Source organism: Thermobia domestica, unplaced genomic scaffold (assembly GCF_964235325.1).
Source record: "Thermobia domestica unplaced genomic scaffold, izTheDome1.hap1.1 HAP1_SCAFFOLD_665, whole genome shotgun sequence".
Classification (NCBI taxonomy): Eukaryota; Metazoa; Arthropoda; class Insecta; order Zygentoma; family Lepismatidae; genus Thermobia; species Thermobia domestica.
Window position 1 is genome coordinate 67,778 of NW_027656375.1, and position 21,379 is coordinate 89,156.

Below are 21,379 nucleotides of genomic sequence, written 5' to 3' on the forward strand. Positions count from 1 at the left end.
TCCCTTGTGTTGCGTTATATAAGATACATTCTTATGTTGCTGAAAATTAAATATTATAATAATTAATAAAGTGAGAGTGGATGAGTGTAAATATCATGAAAAGTTGCAGCTTTGAATGTCAGACATGTTTTCCAGCTTCTTTTCTCTTTTTATTTATGTCTTTTTATTTTTTTATTCTCGGGTCAGACGAATGCTAGAATATTACCTTTCAATATATATATATATATATATTTTCAAATTTCGTCTTCTTCCTTTGTTTCTAGTGTAAAGTGTTCTAACTTGGAATGATCAGTTTGTCTGGAATGTTGTTAATCGGTAGACAAATAATCGTATTAAGAAATAAATATGTTTTATCTTTCACCATAGAAATATGAACATGAGGGAAATTTTGATTAATATATAATTGATTTGTACTTTTGTCTTGATGTTGCATTTCTGACAATAAGTACAAGAAGAAATCAATCTATTGTGATGTTTGAAAAGGATCTACTTATTATTTACATTTAAAAATCAGTGAATTTTGTATTGATTTGTGTATCAATACAATGTCCATTAGTATAATTTTGATAGGTGATATCAGTAGTCTTCCATTGGATAAATCCAACATTAGAGAGTGAAGAAGTCGTAAGACAAGTATTGTTTTCTGTAAGCGGTCCTACGTTCGGTCCCCGATTGGGATGCATGTGGTTTGAATTGCAAGTTAATTTGTAAGTCAGCGTCTCTCAGTCGAATCAATTAATCAATGAGTGAATGAAAAAAAAAAAACAGAAAAAAAAACTAAAAATAGAGCTGGAATCAGAAGTGGATGGATATGTAAAAAGGAATCTTTAGCCACAGAATTTTGATAACAAAAATTCAAAGAAACAATTTTATACACTTATTGGGATATAGCTATAATGTAAATTTTAAATGGTTGAATATTTATATCTTTTTTTAGAGTCCCATCTTGTCTGAATTTCTGCCGACGCTGCTCTTGTGGACAGTGGCCGCTCTTCTCCCTGTTCTTGTCTCCTACTCTGATCAGTGGCTTTCCCATTGGACGCGCTCCGAACAGAACCACACAATAATGAGAAAGACTTTCATCTTCCTTCTTTTCATGGTCTTGATCCTGCCATCTTTGGGATTGACAAGGTTTGTAATGTATTGTGTTCTCATGTGATTATAACTCAGTTGTGCATGGGTTCACTGGATTATTGGTCATATCACAATAACCTAGAATAAAGATTTTCTGTATAGGTTTTACAAAGATACGGGTGCTCTGTTCATTTTTTTGTTATTTACAGGTATGTTTAAAGTAACATTTTTAATAATCAGAAAAAAATCTGTTTTCTTAAGTTGTTTACTTAAGTAAATTTATTTGTATTGTGCATCACTGAATAGTAGAAACCTTGAAATCAAAACAATGCTGATTTAATTTCCATGTCAAGGTTTTGTGTTCGGGATATTTTTTGATATTTCTGTATGCTTGTAATTTATTGAGCTGAGCGAAGCGAAGCTCTTATACTCGGGTTAGCCGTTTGGTTGTCCGCGAACTCCTCCTAGACCGTTTGGCCGATCTCAACCAAACTTAGCACGCTGATAGAGTATGTCGTGCTGAGTGACAACATAGGTCGAAATCAAAAATCCGATGTACCATCGAGGAATAATCACCGAAAAACGCTTGCTCCTAGACCGTTTGGCCGATCTCAACCAAACTTAGCACGCTGATAGAGTATGTCGTGCTGAGTGACAACATAGGTCGAAATCAAAAATCCGATGTACCATCGAGGAATAATCACCGAAAAACGCTTTCTCCTAGACCGTTTGGCCGATCTCAACCAAACTTAGCACGCTGATAGAGTATGTGTAGATGTTGAAAAAGTCAGAATAAACTGATTACGTAGTTTAAGCTCGCTCAGCTCATTTCATTGCAATCGGGTATATCCATTGCATTCCTAGTAATTTTAACTGTGTACGTGGGTTTTCGTGATTAAATTGAGTTTACATTACATTGGCGTTAGAGAGTTCGTTTGATCTGAAAGTCAGTCTTAATCGATGTATTCTGAACAATTTTTAAAATTGAATTATTTCTCATGAGAATCTTAAGTGATAACTTCAAAACTGTTGAGACTTTTTCATACCTGTTTCGAGTTGTTTGCGTCTGACTGCTAATTCTTTTAATGTGTGAACAATAATCCAAAGTATGAATTAATTTCAGGAGTTTTCTGTTGCGTTACCGTTACTTGATGTACAGTTTTGCTGATCAACTGACAAAGACGAGCTTATGACTCATGGAATATATCATACAGAATGTAAATTTTACTTATGTTTCTTTAAATTTAAACTCAAAACATGCATTAAATTGCTCATTACAAGTCCTTCTAACTCAAGAATGTGGTAAGACAAATATACAGCGTGCTCACTAAACATTCTTTGATTTGAATAGATTATAAAATCGATATTTATTAGAATATTCTTTTACTTTTGTGGGTACAATTTCATCAGTTCATGAAGCTTCATGTGATAATTCATTATAGACTCTCGATGTCGTCCCACGTGTTTAGGGCCGGATTTCCATGTTTTGCGCCCATGGGTCCTAGCGAAATTGCCGCCCCTAACCACATCAATCGCATCGTTCTCCAAAATTTCCATTTTTCTGGATCCACTTTTTAAAATATTACTTTTACGTTTGCTTCTAAATTATAGTTATTACTATTACTAGTTATTACTGTTCTTATTTCTTATTAGTAGAGCAACCCACATTATGCTTTATTTTTTGTTTAATTATGCTTTATTTTTAATTTCAATCGTTGTTTTACATTACTTGTGTGTAAGATATAATATTTACTATATATTAAATATTCTAAATATCTTGATCTATTTATTAATGTTTCATGCAACTAGTTTCTTTCATATTTAATGAACTTTCTACTTAATGCACTGTAAAGAGATATGCTTTACCCGAGTCACTTTTTACTATCACTTGTGTGCGCCTTAGAGGTGCGTATATACAGAGAGGAAAGTTAAAGATGCCACCAAACAGTACAGTGTGTGCTCAAGTTCATAACAATATAGTGTGGAATCCTTGTGTACTATTCATTGTTGGCGGAAAGTTTGCTTGTTCGTTTTCTTTTTCTCCACCTCAAAGGATTACACTGAAAAGTTTACAGGAATAAAAATAATGTTTTCATTGTTGCATTGTTATGTTCTCAATGATTTTGCATTGTAAATATTGGTTTTAAAAAAATATTAATACAGTATGTTAAACTTGCAATTAAATACAATTTTCCAAGAATTGTGCTATATATTTTAAATTACACTTTATGCTTTATTTTCTAAAATTATGCTTTATTATGCTTTTAAAATTAGTTTCTTCTGGACCCTTAGACAACCACAACATGTTCAAGGTACCAACCATATGTGTAAATTGCTGTTATGCTTTTTATGCTTTTGGGTTGCCCTGCTTATTACTCATTTTATGTAATATATTTTAATTCCTATATCTGGCCAGCATTTGGAGTAGATTTATTGAAACTTACCGTACCTCTGCCTAACCTATTCAACATTACATGGTGTAAAAGACGGCAAAATATAAAACAATCCTTAAATGATATAAATAGTTATATTATTGTGCCTAAAAATCTACAAAATGGCGTTTCTGGAAACTTTTGTGTATCAAAACTGGTTACGTCTTGCTTTGACATTGGCAAAATCATTAATAACGTCAGCAAAATCAAGTTTAACAATCAAAGTCATTTTAGATGGCTAAAACAGCTAGATGAACCAGTCTCTTCTGAGAAAGAGTAGCTCTAAAATAGTTTTTGATTTTTGACAGTGTGGAAAATGATCTTTCCGCCGCATAGTTATTTGCTGGTGTACATAAAAAACACTTTAAGGCAAATACTTATGTTATTATATAAGTCCTGAAGATTTTTCGATATGAGAAATCGGATAAGTTGCGATAGTGACATTTCTTCAGCACTTTTTAACTTCTTTTGAGCTAAAAGTTCTTTTAAATGAAGGCACTCAACAAAAAACGAAGATTCCTCGATGTCAGCTGCATATACTTCCTTCAGAGAAGTCGCTGGTGTGGTGATTCCTTCGGCACTCAAGTTGCATACCTAGGTAGATTTGTTAAGAAGGAAAATCTGCGTAGAAATTGGTTGTGGACCGCAATTCTCTTATTCAGTTCAGAAAGAAGCTTGTCAATGACCAAAACAAAGGTTTCTTGAAGACGATGATCTGGGTTTTCTATCTCCTTTTCTTCTTCTGATTCATCAAAGAATTCCTTCTTTTATCTTAATCTTTTAGGCCTATTTTCTATGCATTCACCATCAGTTTCAAGAACAGTCTGGACAAACTTTAGTTTTTCTCACCAGCCATCTTATAGAACTTAAACATACCTTTCACTTCATCCACAAATGTAATGAAAGGTGTGTACAGACTCACAACTGTAGTTAGTCATATTATGGGATTGTATCTTTTCACTCACATAATTAAATATACTGAAAATGTCTCCTCATAAGGCTGCCATAAACGAAGTTTTAGGAGAAACAAGTTTTCTTAAAAGCCCTTTAGCTTTGGCCTTTGTTTTTTCATTTTAATCTTGGCTGAGAATCATATACTTGATACTTTGCAACTGCCTAAAAATCTCTGTTGAAGCTTTTGCATGCATCGTTCCCGGCGAACCATGTTGTTATGCTCAGTGATTTGATAGAAATATATCTTATCGCTAGTCTTGAAAAAATGATTCTAAAATATTCCATCGATGGGCCCAGGAAGAAAAAAATATAGTTTTTGTAACAAGTCAAAAAAAGATCTGGACATATAACAACATTCTGCCGCGCCAACGCCAATTTGTGAAAGTACGAGTGTCGAGCTGCCTACTGCCGCCCTTTCAGCAGATTCACTGACAACTGATGAAACCACTATAATAATCAACTGACTTATGACAATACTTGCTACGACTAATCTGCTACATTATTATCGTAGTCACGCCCATTTAAAAGATGACTTTCGCTTATTTTATTGAGTCGTTGGTGAAATATGTATTTTCAGTAGTTTTATCGTTTTTTAAGAATTGCCGCTCTGGTCCCGAGCTCATGTGGAACATGCCTAAATCCGGCCCTGCACGTGTTATCCAGAAAAAACCGATGCGATGATCGAGCTCAAGTCACACTCTCGGAACCGTATTCGAACAGAGTTGAAGACGGTGTGTGTGTGTGATTTTCTCAGGGTTCTCCCGTTTCCTCCCACTTCTTCATTCCACCATTTCATTCATTTCTCATCATCACCGTCTCCTTTATACTTGCCGGCATAATCATGGGACGGAAAGATTTCATTTTATTTCCGAACCGAGTTGAGATTTTCAGCATTTTCAGCGAAGGATCCTTTCAGATCAGCCATAATTTGAGGTAGTAGAGGCACGTACACTCGGTACTTGACATACCACCAAGGAAGAATCGCAAACAGTAATGTCTGGTAATCACGGGACCCACTTGAGGAACATCTTGTTATTTGGTCCAACACAACCAATCTCTCTGTTCTAAAGGGCTCTGGGACCCCTATGACTATATTTTACTCGTAATACATGTAATTCTACCAGGCAAGTGCCATCAGGCTCTTGCGTTTAGATGACCCTGATAGTACTCCATTTGGTTGAAGGTAGTCATCTACCGCATCAACTAGTTACCTAACATTTCTAAGTAACTTTGGCCGACCACTTGTCATCATAGGAAATAAGCGGACCATACTCTTTCCGTTCTGATATGGCACAAAACACGTTATATTTTGAAGCGTCATGTTCAACTGCGAGTATGGCATGCAGACTCTCACATCATCATATTCGCACATTGCTTTTTTTCCTATTTACGAAGAATGTCGCTTCACATTAAAAATGATCTTTGATAACAAATTGTCTTCATTGTCCATTAATTGTTAGAGATCAGTACATAATTGAAGTTTGTTTGCATTATCGTCCAGTTTTAATTTGTACACCAATTGTAGCCTATAAGGGTGGAAGTCCAAACCATTGCGTAAGATCTTGCAAACCGCGCTTCTTGAGACTTGTAACTCTCGACTAACTCGCCGCGTTAACTTCTTCGGGCTCCCCAACAAGATTTGTCTGATCCTATCAGCAACTTGATGTGAGACTGGTGATTGGCCTGAATGACCCTTTCTCTGTCCATAGATGCGTCCTTCCCCAACAAAACTATTGCACCAGTTAAAAATTGACTTGTTTGCAGGTGAGTTCATATTAAATTCGCGCTTAAAAGAATGACGACACTTTTTGTTGAATGAAATTCTAAGACCCAGCTGCGCTGCTATCGGATTAGCGTCATATTGAAGTTGAATTCATTGCTCTCCAGTGGTACTGGATTTTGCACATGATCAAAAATGAAATGAAATTTGTAGTTTAACGTTCCACTTTTTCATAATAATTCGTTTTAATTAATCGCTGTCTCGTGTAGCTTAGAATCTACTATACACATCCAAAGTAAACAACAATAATAATAAATTTGCCTATCAGTAAAATGCGTAATTTAAACATACCGGGATAATACCCTCCTCACACATCATATGGCTCATCCAATACAGGCTAACACCGCCTCTGTTCTGAATAACCATAAGTATTATGCTTGACTCCACGAGGTATTGCAGATCCACTTGCTTATCAATACATTCCGTTCCAGTACAGAGATGCGTGTTTCTACACTTGGTGCTCCAAATAATTCCACAGGTTTTGAATTCTAAATCTTCAGATTTTGCAGATCAGACCAAGCGCGACAGTGTGCCTGAGTTTTCTTCAAAAACTGTTCGAACATGGCAGTTGTCATCTTGGAAGATGAAAATGCTCACTGCGCAGATTTGTTTTGAAGGTATTGGAAAAATTGCAGCATGTGATTACTAAAAATATCCAATAAACATGCTGATTCATGTTCCCATTCACCTGCTTAAGTGAGCCCAAGTTATTTACGGAAAACCTCTATACCATCACAAAACCTTATACAGCAGGAACGACATCCTTCATACCCTACGCGTTAAATGCTTCATTGGAATTTCATTGTACTTGACGCCTTGCATTATTGAAATAGACAAATATATGATTCTTCAGACCATACTGCATGTCTCTTGTCCGCCACAGTCCAGTTTTAGTGCTCCTGAGCCCATTGAAGATCTACAGTTTTATGCACCGTAATGAAAAATGGTCTCTTTCGTGGTGCTCAACTCCAAATGCCCATTCCATGAAGTTAGCCTTTGCACTATTCTTTAGAAAATTGGCTAGGATGGACCTGCGTTCACGAATTTTAACAATTAATGTCGTCTTTGAAAACTATTTTTCCTTGACCAGGTGTGAAATTCGTGGACGGTTCTTCTGTGTTAGGATGTATTTGCAATCAGTATATGAATTCTCAGTCAGTTACTGATATAGATAAATAATGGACAGGGATTCATGAAATGCATGGAATTGATGTTGGATAGAATGAAAACATTTATATTAATTAATAGAAGTCAAGAACATTAACCTTCGATATGACAAGGTCAACGCTAGTGAACATAACCTCCTGACGCCCCGCGTAGAGCGGGCTCTACAAAAAATGACGTCATTTGCCCGTTCGTTCCTGCGGATCCCTCGAGCTTTGCTGAGTTGAAACCTTTTGTGTGGTTATCTCTACACTTCAAAGTTTATTTCGGCAAACGGACACGAGCAGAACCGCCGTGTGTTGTGCAGTTGGACAGCAGTTGAGATGGCGTCGTGCAGCAGTGGGGGCCGCGATACGCAGCGCGCAGGTAATTTATTTATTTCAGTAGTTAGAAAATAAGATATTGCATTGAATCCTCTACTGTATCTCTATTAGATAATCTAAAATCTGTATATTATATTGTTTTTGAAGAACTTTGTGTTTTGTAGTGTGCAGGGCGGTTTTTTGCTGTTGTAAAGGGTTCTCTACATTGGGTTTTCATGAATAGATTTTGGTGAAAGGATGAAATTACGTATTATTTTTTGTGTTGGACATTGTTAAATATTTTTCAGACTTTTTTTTTTGTTTTACATTGTTAGATTTAACACTGTTTGCAGGGGAACGTTTAAATTAGTTCTGGGAATCCACAGCTCGCTCAAAATCTTTCATTTTTGCAGAAAATACTATAGTTAAACGCAAATACACAAAGTTATTACTAAATATATTGTCAGTTCAGAACTGTTGTACAGGTTTTCGCAAAAAAAAAAAAAAAAAAAAAAGTATCCGGGAAAAAACAGGTATCTACCTGCTGAGGTTTATTGTGTGGGACTAGTAAATGTTTACGATATTACAGCAATATTTCTTTCCTTTTCAGCTCGAAATCAAAAGCCTCTGTCAGCTGATGAACTACTTCGTTTTTTAGAAGATTCAGACGCAGATCTTTCCGAAGATTCTGGAGACGAATTTTCTCCATCTGATCTTGGTGAACAAGATGTAACGGAGTATGAAAGTGATGGTACCGAGGAGGCAGACGATAACGTCACTAATGATTCGATACATGATGAATCTAATACTCAGCGTCCCCTGTTCTGGATAAGAAAGGAGTTTCGTCGTGATTCAAGTGCTGCTGATGATACTATACAAGTACCTTTTAAGGTGGAAGAACCAATTTCCTACTTTCTGCGCTTTATTGATGATGAGATCTTTGCCAAAATGGCACAAACAACTGAGCAAACCGAATTAAGCAAAGGTAGAAAGAAAATTAATACATCGACAAATGAGATGAAGCAATTTATGGGCATATCTATGGTTATGTCTTGTTTGAAGTACCCAAGTATGAGGATGTACTGGGCAAATTCCACCAGAGTTCCAATCATTGCCTCTACCATGAGTCGTAATCGTTACCAGGACCTTCGAACAAAAATAAAAGTAGTGTTTGATGATGAAATATCTGAGTCTGAAAGAGAAAAGGATAGGTTTTGGAAAGTGCGACCACTTATTGAACGTGTTCGGAAGGGATGCGCTGAAATCCCGCGACCAGCTTCCGTTTGCGTCGATGAACAGATTATTCCTTTTAGTGGATGTGTGATCATGAGACAATACGTACGAGGGAAACCCAATCCAGTCGGTTTGAAGGTATTCATTCTTACCAGTCCTCAAGGAGAAGTGCTGGATTTTATTATGTATCAAGGTAAAGGAACGTTCCCAGGCATGGAAAGAGAGCTAGGTGTTGGTGGTGCTATAGTAACTACGTTGTGCTCTAATCTACAGACCGGTACTTAAGTTTATTTCGACCGATTCTTTACATCAATTCCACTACTTGAGAGACTTTTGGAAATGCATGTGTACGGTACTGGTACTATTATGGCAGGAAGACTTCCAAACTCAGTTAAAACCAAAATTATGAACGACAAGGATTTGTTGAAAACCGGGAGAGGAAATTCTGACGAAGTCGTCAGATCCGATGGACAGGTAGTAGTAGTGAAGTGGATGGATAATAGGTCTGTCATTATGGCAACAACACATGTCAGGAAGGATCCCGTTAAAGTTTGCAAGCGATGGAGCAAGAAACATCAACAGATAGTAGATATTCCTATGCCAGCAGCTCTGTCAGAATACAATAGATGTATGGGCGGAGTGGATCTCTGCGATCGAATGATGATGTTTTACAGGATGCAAGTCAGAACCAAGAAATGGACACTTCGCACAATTTTGCATTTCTTCGACCTGGAAGCCGTAAATGCATGGTTTGGATACAAAAGGGAATGTAAACTGAAGAACCTTCCATCTAAATATATCCTAAAGTTTCATGAATTCAAAATGTCTCTGGCTAAGGAGCTTATTTTTGCAGTCCAGGACCAACGTGAGTACAACGATTCCGACGATGAAAATCCAGCAAGTCACAGGCGACAAAGAACACCGCTCCCCTGTGCAGCATCCAGATATGCAGGTGCACTGCACTTGCCAGAAGCTCTGAAGATCAAAAACTATCCAAGGTGCAGAAATCCTGGATGTAAGCAATTCTCCAGAGTGCGGTGTATCCGGTGCAAGGTTTTTTTGTGTGTTCAACCAGAACGTAATTGCTTTCTCAGATTTCCCACTAAAATGTGAACACACATTTCATCGAAGGCTCAGTATGCACACATTTTAGTTATGTACTGAAACTCAGCAGTTATCATTTCAGTTATGAGTTCAGTGAGGACTAAGTTAACATTTAACAACCGAAGGTTTATTCACATTTTTTTTCAAAAATATTCGTATATTGTTCACGATGAAAGTTATATTGCACACGTAAATCACTACGGATATTCTTAAAACACATGTATGCAGGTAGCAGACCAAATGTATTTGTCTAGCATTAAATAGTTTTGATAATACTAAAGATCCATAAAAATTCCTATTTTTATTATTATACCCAAAATACCCAGTGTAGAGGTGGCTCTACAGTCAAGTCTGCGCATGCGCACAACCATAATCCCTTAAAGTTAACAAATTATTAATCTTGGGGCCCCAAACATTAATCCATTAAAAACTGAACGAAAAATTCCTACTCCTTCATGTAGGTGATTTGCTCTGGGCGTCAGGAGGATAAAAGGTAGCGCTCCTGTAAAGAGGTTAAAGCATTCTGTACCATTTGATTCTCAACGCACAGCAGAGATCTTCTTTAAAAACCTTTTACAAAGGCAATGACATTTCTTAATCTTTTAACTGTTGCGCATCAAGAAAAATCCTTTGGTAAATGAAGGTAGCATTGCAAATTCCAATTCAGGGTAGTGTTATTAATGTTACCTTGGCGTCAGAGCAGAAAAAGCAGATAGAAAAATATAAGATTTCGGTAGTTTAGTCACATGTGTAGTATACATATATGGTCGTACAGAAGAAGTTAATTTAAATTTCATGAACCAATTGTATGTAATTAAGATTTTTTTGTGAAACAGTCGGATTGTTTTTCAGTTACCTACTATTCATGTTTCCAATGTTGATTAAATTATCTTGCAGTGCTCAGGCTTTTGTGGACTGGACTCTTCATCCCAGCAACCAGACCTACAGGTGGGAGTGCTTGTTCCTGCCAGACAAAGGTGCCTTTTTTGTAAACTATGTTACGACATCGGCATTTATTGGGACAGGCCTTGAGCTAATTCGGTTTCCTGAGCTGTTTGTGTATGCAGTGAGGCTATGTTTAGCAAGGTAAGTAAATGAAAGAACTCTCCATGTTGTTTTCACTATGTCATGCTCGCTCTCCATGTGCTTAAAGACAGGGTTGGATGGTATTTAAAATAAATAAATAAATAAATCGTGTGAACTGAATGATGACGTTTCCACGTATCAAACCATCTGCATTAGTTTTAGCTCCTTTTCACCTTTTAATCAAGGCGTCCCAAACCACAGCCAAACCACAGCCCTTCTTTCAAATGAAGGGTAAGGGAAAAAAAGAAGGAATGTCACAAAACTACATTTTCGAGAAAACGACGTTTTAATATTGAAAACCGTGTAAAAAAAATAGGATTATTAAATCTTTCGCCCCTTTTTACATTGACATTTTTACATCTAGGCATGCATGGCATATACAGTCAAATAGTACCAAGAGTCACCAACAGATAGGACAAAGCACCCGAAAAAGCACATACATGGACATTCCTTGTTTTTTCCCCTTACCCTTCAAATGTAAACCAAGTAGCGGTTCGGATGTCACTTTAACCGAAAGTCTTCTTGATAGCCTCGGTATTACATAAGAATATTAAGCCTAAACATACGAAACGAAACCAAATTGTATATTTGTGCTTGCCTGAATGTCTGTTGTTTTATAAAGAACCCTAGGTTGCTTAAATATATTGATAGAAATTGGCAAAATTTATCGACTGTGTACGTATCTTCCAATATTAGCTTGGATTGGACTTCCAGTTGTAATTTTATTGAATGATATGTACACTCATGTCCAAACTGATTGTCGCATATCTATAGCTGTCTTTTTGTAAAAATATAGTTTGATAATGATTTTGCAGGGTACTTTTAATACTGATACTATGTGTATAATCAAGAAATGTATATTTGTGGTAAATTCCATAGGAAAAGAATTATAAATACGAAAATTATAGTGAGTAAAACTAAACGTTGCTAAATGGAGAAGAAAGATTTGTTTTCGTTTCATTGTTCTTATTTACTGCTCTTTGGACATAAAATTTGCCACATGTCTGCCGATTATATACATACTAACATTTAAGAAATACAGGGCGAATTCGTTATCAAACTATATTCCTACAACGAATATTTATAGACATGCGACAATAATTTTGGACATAAGTGTACATACTGAGTCTGTTATTTAATACCTCAGTTTTAACGTACTGATAATGATACGTTGACCTAAAATTTTACGTGCAAAGCAATAACGGGATTTTCCTGTTACTGCTTTGCATTTAAAGTAATAACAGGAATTTCCCGGTGGTTAAGGCGGGAGTTTCCCGATTTAAGAACTTTACTGATCGGACCACCCAATTTTATAATGAAACGGGACAGTTCTGATTGTCGAATGAGCGAGTATAGTATTGGTGTTGGAGTGAAGTGGGTAGAACTTGCATTCTGCTGTTCCAAGTCCGAAAGAAGGACAATTTCTCTCGGATGTAAGCTGAGAAGCGGTTTGGATTCCGCTTTAAGCTTGTGTGAACCCTTCCAGCATAACCCCGTTGTTGCATAATAACACAAAGGCGAAACAAACTTATTTCTGTCCATATGTAATACAAATACATGTCAAATTATTTAAAAAAAAGGGGGGGGGGTTAAAAAAAAACATGGTTTTTGCCAACCCTGCTGAAAGAAACATATGACACATGTCTTTGCTGTATTTGTTTAAGTGAAGGGCAGCTATAGCTTATGAGCCTACCCAGACGGAAAATGCAGGTGGTTTACAGGCGCCTGTGAAACATGCATAATCAGGCATATCTTTACAGGCGCCTGTACATGCGCCTGAAAATGGAACACTTTTAAACGCATGAACGCATCGATTTTTCTACGATCATTGCATGTTCATTTCACGGAAACAGGTAGTTTTTATGTTGATGCGGTTGCAACCTTGCAACGTGAAAAATGCGTGTAAACAACATGTAGAGAGTGGAAGGATATGTACGTAACCGGTATATTCCGTGTAGTTGACATATATGTTACCTCATGAGGATCTGACGACAGCTGCTTTTCGTTTGATAAAAATGTAATTGACATGTTAAATACATGTGAAATACAGGGGTTAGCGAATTAGTGAGCGTGTTAGCAGAATATACATGTAAAGTACATCGCATTAAGTACTATACATGTGTCAGGACCTTGCATATGTGCATGACAAACTGGAGACTTGGTGCCTGAATATTACATGTTTCCTACACCTGTAACATTAATGATTCACGCCAATCAACCTTGTTCATGGTATGCACCAGTTTAACCCATTTATTGGCAATCATAATCATTGCGTTTTCTGTTTACCTGCACATTGCCTGGACATTGCATATAGGTGGGTTCACACTTCGCATGTACACGGCGATAATACAGGCATTGTATTCAGTTATAATCCCATGTTATTTTACATGTGTCAGAACCTTGCATAGCGAATGTCGAATTGGAGACTTGTGCCTGAATATTCCATGTCTCCTATGCCTATAACGTGAATGTGTAGCTCCAATCCACCTTGTTCTCCACATGTATCTGTTAGTCCATTTATTGGTAATCATGATCATTGCATGTTCCCGTTCACCTGTACATTGCCTGTACACTGCACGTACGGGAGGTACACAATTCGTAGGTACACGAGAATGATAAATGTAAAATAACATATTCTACATCATGCGCTTTCCATGCTATACGCTAATACATGGTATTTACATGTAATGCGAATGTCACACATGTATATTACATGTTGATAAACAAGCACCTTCCTTGTACTTTTCATTCTTACTGTATTGCGAATGTTATTAATAATCTATTCAAGGTACTTTACATGCACATATTCCCTCCCTTTACTTGCATGTGATTGATTACGTGTACATTGCATGTTCTCATTTTAATGTACAGGCTCTGTACAACGCATGTTTCCGTGCAAAATTTCCAACAGAAGTTTAATACTTTTTCGACATGCATATCACCTGAAGACAATGTGCCTGTAATATTTTCTTTACATGTGTTTTCGCCGAAACAGGCGCCTGTATAATGCATGTCAAAATCTGACAGGTTTTTACAGGAAGTTCCGTGTACAAAACATTGCATGTTTCCTCAAAAATTTTCATAATAGTAAGCAAAGATCATTCAGAAGACAGGTTTAACAGTAATAAAGTACAAAAGAATATTGTAAGTCAGTTGACATCCAGCTGGAATCCTGAAAAATTAATATTAATGGCAAGTTATTTTGTCTCGCATAAATATATAAAACAATATTCGTTACTTCCCAATACACATCGTATTAAGTTGGTAAACATACAAAGGATTGCGTAACGTAATGAAATCCTCCTGGCTTCCGGATATACTATCTGGTCCTCCATTTGCATTTCAATTGTACTCTTTCACCACAAATAATAATATGTACACAAGAATAAATTAAATTACGTGTACAAATTATATAGCTGCACTAGAATCGGTGGATAGAGTATTTTAACTATAAATCACATTTATATCAAAACTAGCAAATATTCAAACTGTTAGGTGTATATCAACCAGGGTGGATTGATTTAAATCACTTTATTTTTTTAAATAAAAATCATTGATTGAAATCAAATTCCGAAATAAATTAAAGTGAAAATAAGTAAAATCCTGTTTCTGTTCTGTTATTTCGATTGTAAAATATATTAACTATAATACAATGAGACTCAAATGTATGTACAGCACAATATGAAAACGAGCGTCATGCAGAGAATGATTAGGGAAAATCCCGTTTTGATCGGGTAACGAGAAATCATCCTTTCTTCTCTTCTAACAGAAGGTTTTTAAATCGTTAACTGTTCCAACGGAGAAATCACCAGGGACATTTAAGACGAAAATTCTTTTCTATGCGAAAATTCTGTTCGTTTGTTCCCAGATAATAGGGGCATATTTAGAGGGGTGTGTGAGCTCCTTCGTGGCTAAGCGGTTAGCGTATGTGTCTTTGGCGTGGGAGACCCGGGTTCGATTCCCGGCGGGAGCTCATGTGGTTCGGATTGCACGTTAATCAGTAGGTCCACGTCTCATATAGCCTCGCTGCTGAACGGGACGTTAAACTCAGAATCAAATCAAATTACAGGGATTCGATATCTCTCTCCGCTTTTTAAATTTTATAACTTTAGGCGGAATTTATGTATTTTATATGTATTTTCGTGTCGCAAGCTAGTTCTGATTTTTTAAAAATATGCCTCTACCAAATATCAGTAACTTGAAAAAAAAAATGTGTTGATAAACGTTGCTGCACTTTTTCCTTAATGCTTAAGGAACATTGTTTGGGATTGAAAAGGTTAATAATTAGTGATTAATTAAAAATTCAGCCCCAATACTTTCACTTAAATGACATAATTAACATTTAATACTAACTCCTAATGTTCTTTCTTCAGTTCGCGACTTGTATTATACGAGGAGAGAGGTTTGATTTAAATAAAAAAAATCTATTTAAATTTAAAAAAAAAATCAACAAAAATGATTTTTTTTTTCACCCTGATATCAACATAATAATTGTAAAGGAAGAAAACTGCATTCATTTCAATGTAATTCGTGCACACACGTATTAAACATCAAAGGTGTCGACACATGTAATAACATATATTATCTAATTAAAGTAGTATTTAACTAAATGTACATGACAATTACTGAACTATAAGGGATCCATAACGGTTCGTTACAACTATAGTAAAAGTACTCGGTATATCAATATATTGATCATGATACATATAATGAACTATCAGAAAGTAGTTCAATGAAACACACACTAAAAAGTAATTCATAATTGCCTTTGATCAGATAAGAAAGGGAAGGAGTGTTAGAAAAAATAAAATCAAAGAAAAAGGAAAAAGAATTAATCCTTAATAGTTAAAACAAAGAAATCCAATACAGGAATAAAAACTGCATCGGACCACTTAGCAGAAACTAATGAAAACAACCGTACATACTCACAAGTAAACCTTACGTTTGGGTGAATCGAGCTGCTGACTGAGACACACATGAAAAAGTAGTACTAAATGTGATTAGTATTTCAGTGAAGTTTTAAGTGCGAAGCTCCAGGGGTTTAGGAGATACAGCTACCAGAACATCACATGGAAGTACAGAATAGTCTTCATACAGTTGGAGGTAAAAGCTCTGTAAGACTTCTTGTAACGACAAAAAGTGCATAACAAATATATGGGTACATATTAGGACTAGGGGGAAGTCATATAGTAAGGGTATACCTGACGGCGGCCATCTTGAAATCCGCCATTTTGAATTAAGGTTAAGTTTTTAAAATAGGAATAGCGTCATGTGATACATGATTTAAGACTCAAATTTAATCAGAACAATGGTGACGTTAATTTTGATTTACGCGCAATTGGTAAAAAGTTACAGGGAAATTAAATATTGTTGCAGCATATGTATTAGTTCTTTACCCCACCTTGTAAATTTTGTTTTAATGATAATAATTAAATAAAAAGCAGGTGGATAAATATTAGGTCTATGGTAAGAGTTGCCTTGATGGCGGCCATGTTCAAATCCGCCATTTTGAATCAGACAAAAGTTTTAAACAAAACGCATAACAGTGAGACCTTATTAATAGCAAATTTTACAATAACCATTTTAAACAATTTTTGCTTTATCATTAACCAGCACAAAGTTAAATGGATCGCTTCTTACGCCTAATGCTTTGACGGAATTGTTAACGACAAATGTGTCAAGTGTAACTCGATTGCCTGTGTCAGGTGTGCTCACTGTGAACAGAGCATTTGTGCAAGTCATGCACTCTTTTCTGAACTACATATTGATTGTACTAATTGAGGACTTTTCTGGAAAACACCAAAGACCGAAGTTCAATTATGACTCAGTTCCACTTTGGTCATTTTTATTTAAATTAGCAACTTGTTTATGCGATAACAAATGCTGGTTAATGATAAAGCAAAAATGGTTATACCGTTGGATTTATGGTAAAATTTGCTATTAATAAGGTGTCACTGTTATGCGTTTTGTTTAAAACTTTTGTCTGATTCAAAATGGCGGATGTGAACATGGCCGCCATCAAGGCAACTCTTACCATAGACCTAATTTTTATCCATCTGCTTTTTATTTAATTATTATCATTAAAACAAAATTTACAAGGTGGGTTAAAGGACTAATACATATGCAGCAACAATATTTAATTTCCCTGTAAATTTTTACCAATTGCGCGTAAATCAAAATTAACGTCACCATTGTTCTTCTGATTAAATTTGCGCCTTAAATCATGTATCACATGACCCTATTCATATTTTAAAAACTTAACCTTAATTCAAAATGGCGGATTTCAAGATGGCCGCCGTCAGGTATACCCTTACTATATGACTTCCCCCTAGTCCTAATATGCACCCATATATTTGTTATTTATCTTTTGTCGTTACAAGAGGTCTTACAGAGCTTTTACCTCCAACTGTATGAAGACTATTCTGTACTTCCATGTGATGTTCTGGTAGCTGTATCTCCTAAACCCCTGGAGCTTCGCACCTAAAACTTCACTGAAATACTGACCGCATCTAGTACTACTTTCTCATATGTGTCTCAGTCAGCAACTCGATTCACCCAAACGTAAGGTTTACTTGTCAGATTACGAGATCTATCGTTCCTATATGGTTAACTACGCGTCTTTCGCGCGGAAGACCCGGATTCGATTTCCGGCGGAGGCTTATGTGGTTAGGGTGCCATGTTAAGCTGTAGGTTCACGTTTCATATAACCGCGGTGCTGAAAGGAACGCTAAACATGAATCCAACCAACTGAAAGATTATATTGTAGCATCTTTCGCTAAATACCTCATCAAATAGGAGGGAAAAGGAGTAGGAAGAAAAGAAAAGAAAAACTAACGAAAACACAAGTAACTGTTAAGAATGCAGTTGGCCGCCATGTTAGAGAATAGGGTCATGGGAGTGTTGATAGATTGAAAGTAGTTGAAATTTAGTTGAAGAAAATAAAAGTAATGGGATGAGTAGGTCGATAAAGGTACAGCGGAGCGTAGGAATAATGAATGAAGAGAAAAAAAATCTGTATAATATAGAGGAAAAGAGTTGAAAAATGAAGTACATAAATTAATAAAGAAATTACCAAAAATAATATATTTGTAATACTTAATAATAAACGGAAGATATACATTAGTGAGAAGAATGTGAAATTGAATCTTGCAGTTACTGGTTTCAGGACTCCACAGTTCCATCAAGATCTTCCTTCAGCGTCTTTCTTCTCTAAAGTTGATACAAAAACGTAAGATCACGTGCTTCAAACAGTCTTGTTCCTGAAAATGAACTTCTAGCAGGTTTCCGAGATTTGGTAGAACGTTGTGCCAAGTACCTTGTATGTCTGAAACCTTGTGTGTGTCGGAAGACGGGGGAAGGGGGGGGGGTAAGGAAGGAGACGCTTGCGTAATGTTAACACTTCGTTTTACGTAACTCATGTGGTTCGGATTTCACGTTAATCAGTAGGTCCACGTCTCATATAGCCTCGCTGCTGAAAGGGACGCTAAACTAAAATCAATCGTTTTACGAAATTGCGATGCAAAAATACGGGTGCATGCTTTACGTGAGTCGTTCAAAATATGTGTACTTTTTCGTCATTGATTTTCGGTATGTTTTTGAGCTCTTGTATTTCTTCGAAATCGGAGAGTGTGGGTGCAGGAGAAATCTGTTCGGACTGCCTGTTGTTCTTACCTGCTGTCTGCTGAGTGGACTTTGGCGCCGATTCGTGAAGAATACCTGCATGAGAGCGTAAGAGAAGATCTCTCCTTTCCATTGTGTTCCTGATGCCAACTGGATAAAAATGTTTTCTTTAAAGGTGCATATGACGCGTTTCTTTTCTTTTATATGCAGGAAAATCATCCTTCATTGCGACTAAAGAGAAATGAAAAAGATGCTATATAATAAGAATAAAAGTACAAATATCCGTAACTTATATTTTCAAGTAAAGAAAATCTGTATCAAGTTCGGATGCCAATATTACGTGAACACAGGAATTACGCGAGCGGATACAGTATACAAGGAATATTCGGTCATTGTACCAACTGTAGGGTACTCCTTAATTTTTTTTGGAAATGCTTACATATCTTTTGTACTAAGAGCTAGCAAAATGTATTAAATGAGTCTGTAGAAACGCTATAGCTATGTCGTATTAAATTCGGAACAGGTGTGTAAGATAGAAATCTGACTATGAAAAATCTAATTAGCACTGTCAGGCTTTTGAGACTGTCATCTTGTTCTCAGAGAATAGAAAAAAAGACGAAAAAGAATATCTGGTCAAGAATCATAGTTGGTCATGTTTGAAATACCTGTATGACGATCTTTACTATTACTCATAATTTTAAATATTTTTTATGTTTTTCATTTCTTTTGTGAAGATTCTCACGAGCAGTGATTGAGCTCTGCATTACATATTTGCTAATTTCTTTTCAATCTGTTAGTGTTGTTCATTCGTGAACGATGAATTCAGCCAGTTTTTATATATTTTTATTTGGTTCTGTTTTGTTTCCCATAAATACCATATATAGACTGTAAGGAGACTCTAAACATTATTAGCTTTAACATAAACAGTTCTTGTAATCTTTGTATTGTTGTTGGCAAAACAGTATCAGAAGGTAGCCTTTGTACCTTTTTCGTGTTTGGCTTCAGCAAGCACATATTCGCACCCAAGCTTTACAACCACATGGCATTCTGTGATTAGGTTAGCAGCAGGTTGTTTCTATGGCTCCTTGTTTAGCGCAAGTTATCTTGTAGTTGTACGGGTTAAAGTTATCATCCTTTCGTTTCACACTTCCTTTCTCACACACACACAAGACTTAGTGTTGTATATTTTATCTTTTTTATATTTACAACCTTCCTTTACCGAACCAGAAATAAAATATTGCATATGATATTATTCGCGGGGTGTTTTCTTTGCGATTTCGGTGTGCAAACTCTCGAAGTGTTTCTGCTCTCAGTGACTTATTTTGTTTGTTGCTACTTTCGTGTCTTGATCGGAAGATTTAGTGATAGAGATATGCATAGTATGAAGAAAAGTGACGTAAAACAACAAGGGGCAAAGGAGATACCATTATACCCGGATGTAAGACGAAAGAGTTGGCCCGGTGAAAGTCCGAGTAGGTGTCAAGAGGGAAATATCACTAGAGGGAGTATTACCCTCAGAGGAGTGACTGCTGAGAATTTTTTGGACGTAACTACTGTAATGTGAAGTAATGGAGAAAGAGATGAAACGGAGGAATTACATTGATTGTGGAAACAGTATAGGATAAGAAGGTGGGAGAAAAAATAAGTATTTTTTTAAAAAAAGAAAAAGGATGAAATAGATAGTACTACAGAATAAAAAACGATGTAATAAAAGGTGGAATAAAGATGGTGTAATAATAATTATTTATGAAAAAGGAAGAGGGAGAAAAGCAAATGACGGGAAGAAAACAATTTGTAAAGAAAAATATGGGCAGTTTAGTCCAGATTCATGGTTAACAGGCAGAATTAAAATATGTGGATGTTCGTTTTGAGGGAAGAAGGTTGGATGATTTTTAGGATGCAAACACGAAAAGTAGTCAAAGTTTCAATGTTCTGGTTTCCATGTTCGAGTATGGGTAAGTGGTTGTTATCAGGGATAACAATGACAGTTAATGGGATAGATAGAGGAGTTTGTGTTCTTCGATGTAGAATCTAGGGTTGTAGGTAGATTTTAGGAGGTAGATGTGATTTTAGGAATCACAGCTACCAGAATGGTGCAACGAACATACTTCATGGATTGTGAGGTATTGACAAAGGTAAAACTAGTGAATAATACAGCCAGTTTTCGCGAGCAGGGTATATAAGTTGAGTAGTGCGAGAATCGAAAGTCTGCAGAGCTAGCTTAATTCAGCCTTGATATAAACAGTACCTGTTCACATCAAATGTTTCAAAACCAGACGACTATGAGTAATTCTGGTACATTTTGAATGTATGTTGGCCATCAATCAACGGGACACGTAGAATGAGGCCTCGCCAACTTCCTTTATTATTGCAGTATCATAATAGACAGATTTTCTTGCAGAACTAAATAGAATAAACGTTTTAACAACTTACAATTCGCGTACATATTGCATGAAATCACACTTATATATCCGTTTAGATTTTGTATGAAATCACGCTGATATACTGTTTAAAATCTCCATGTCGACATGTGTGAATGCCATTGGTTTTTAGTAGAAGAACTTGGCTAAGATTTCATGTAGGACCTGGGTGGTCTACAATTTTCTTAAGACTCTTATTCTGATTCGCTT

General features: G+C 36.2%; 1 protein-coding gene across 1 annotated transcript in view; it reads left to right on the forward strand.

Annotated features, from left to right (window-relative positions):
- The window catches only part of Tmem63 (transmembrane protein 63), a gene marked incomplete at its 3' end in the record, with an annotated part of 90,844 nt that overhangs the window by 61,328 nt on the left and 8,137 nt on the right, over positions 1-21,379 (forward strand). Inside the window, exons 11-12 of the mRNA XM_081747792.1 lie at positions 938-1,131; positions 10,941-11,129. Coding sequence (XP_081603918.1) covers positions 938-1,131; positions 10,941-11,129 — 383 coding nt within the window. The remainder of the gene's footprint in view (positions 1-937; positions 1,132-10,940; positions 11,130-21,379) is intronic.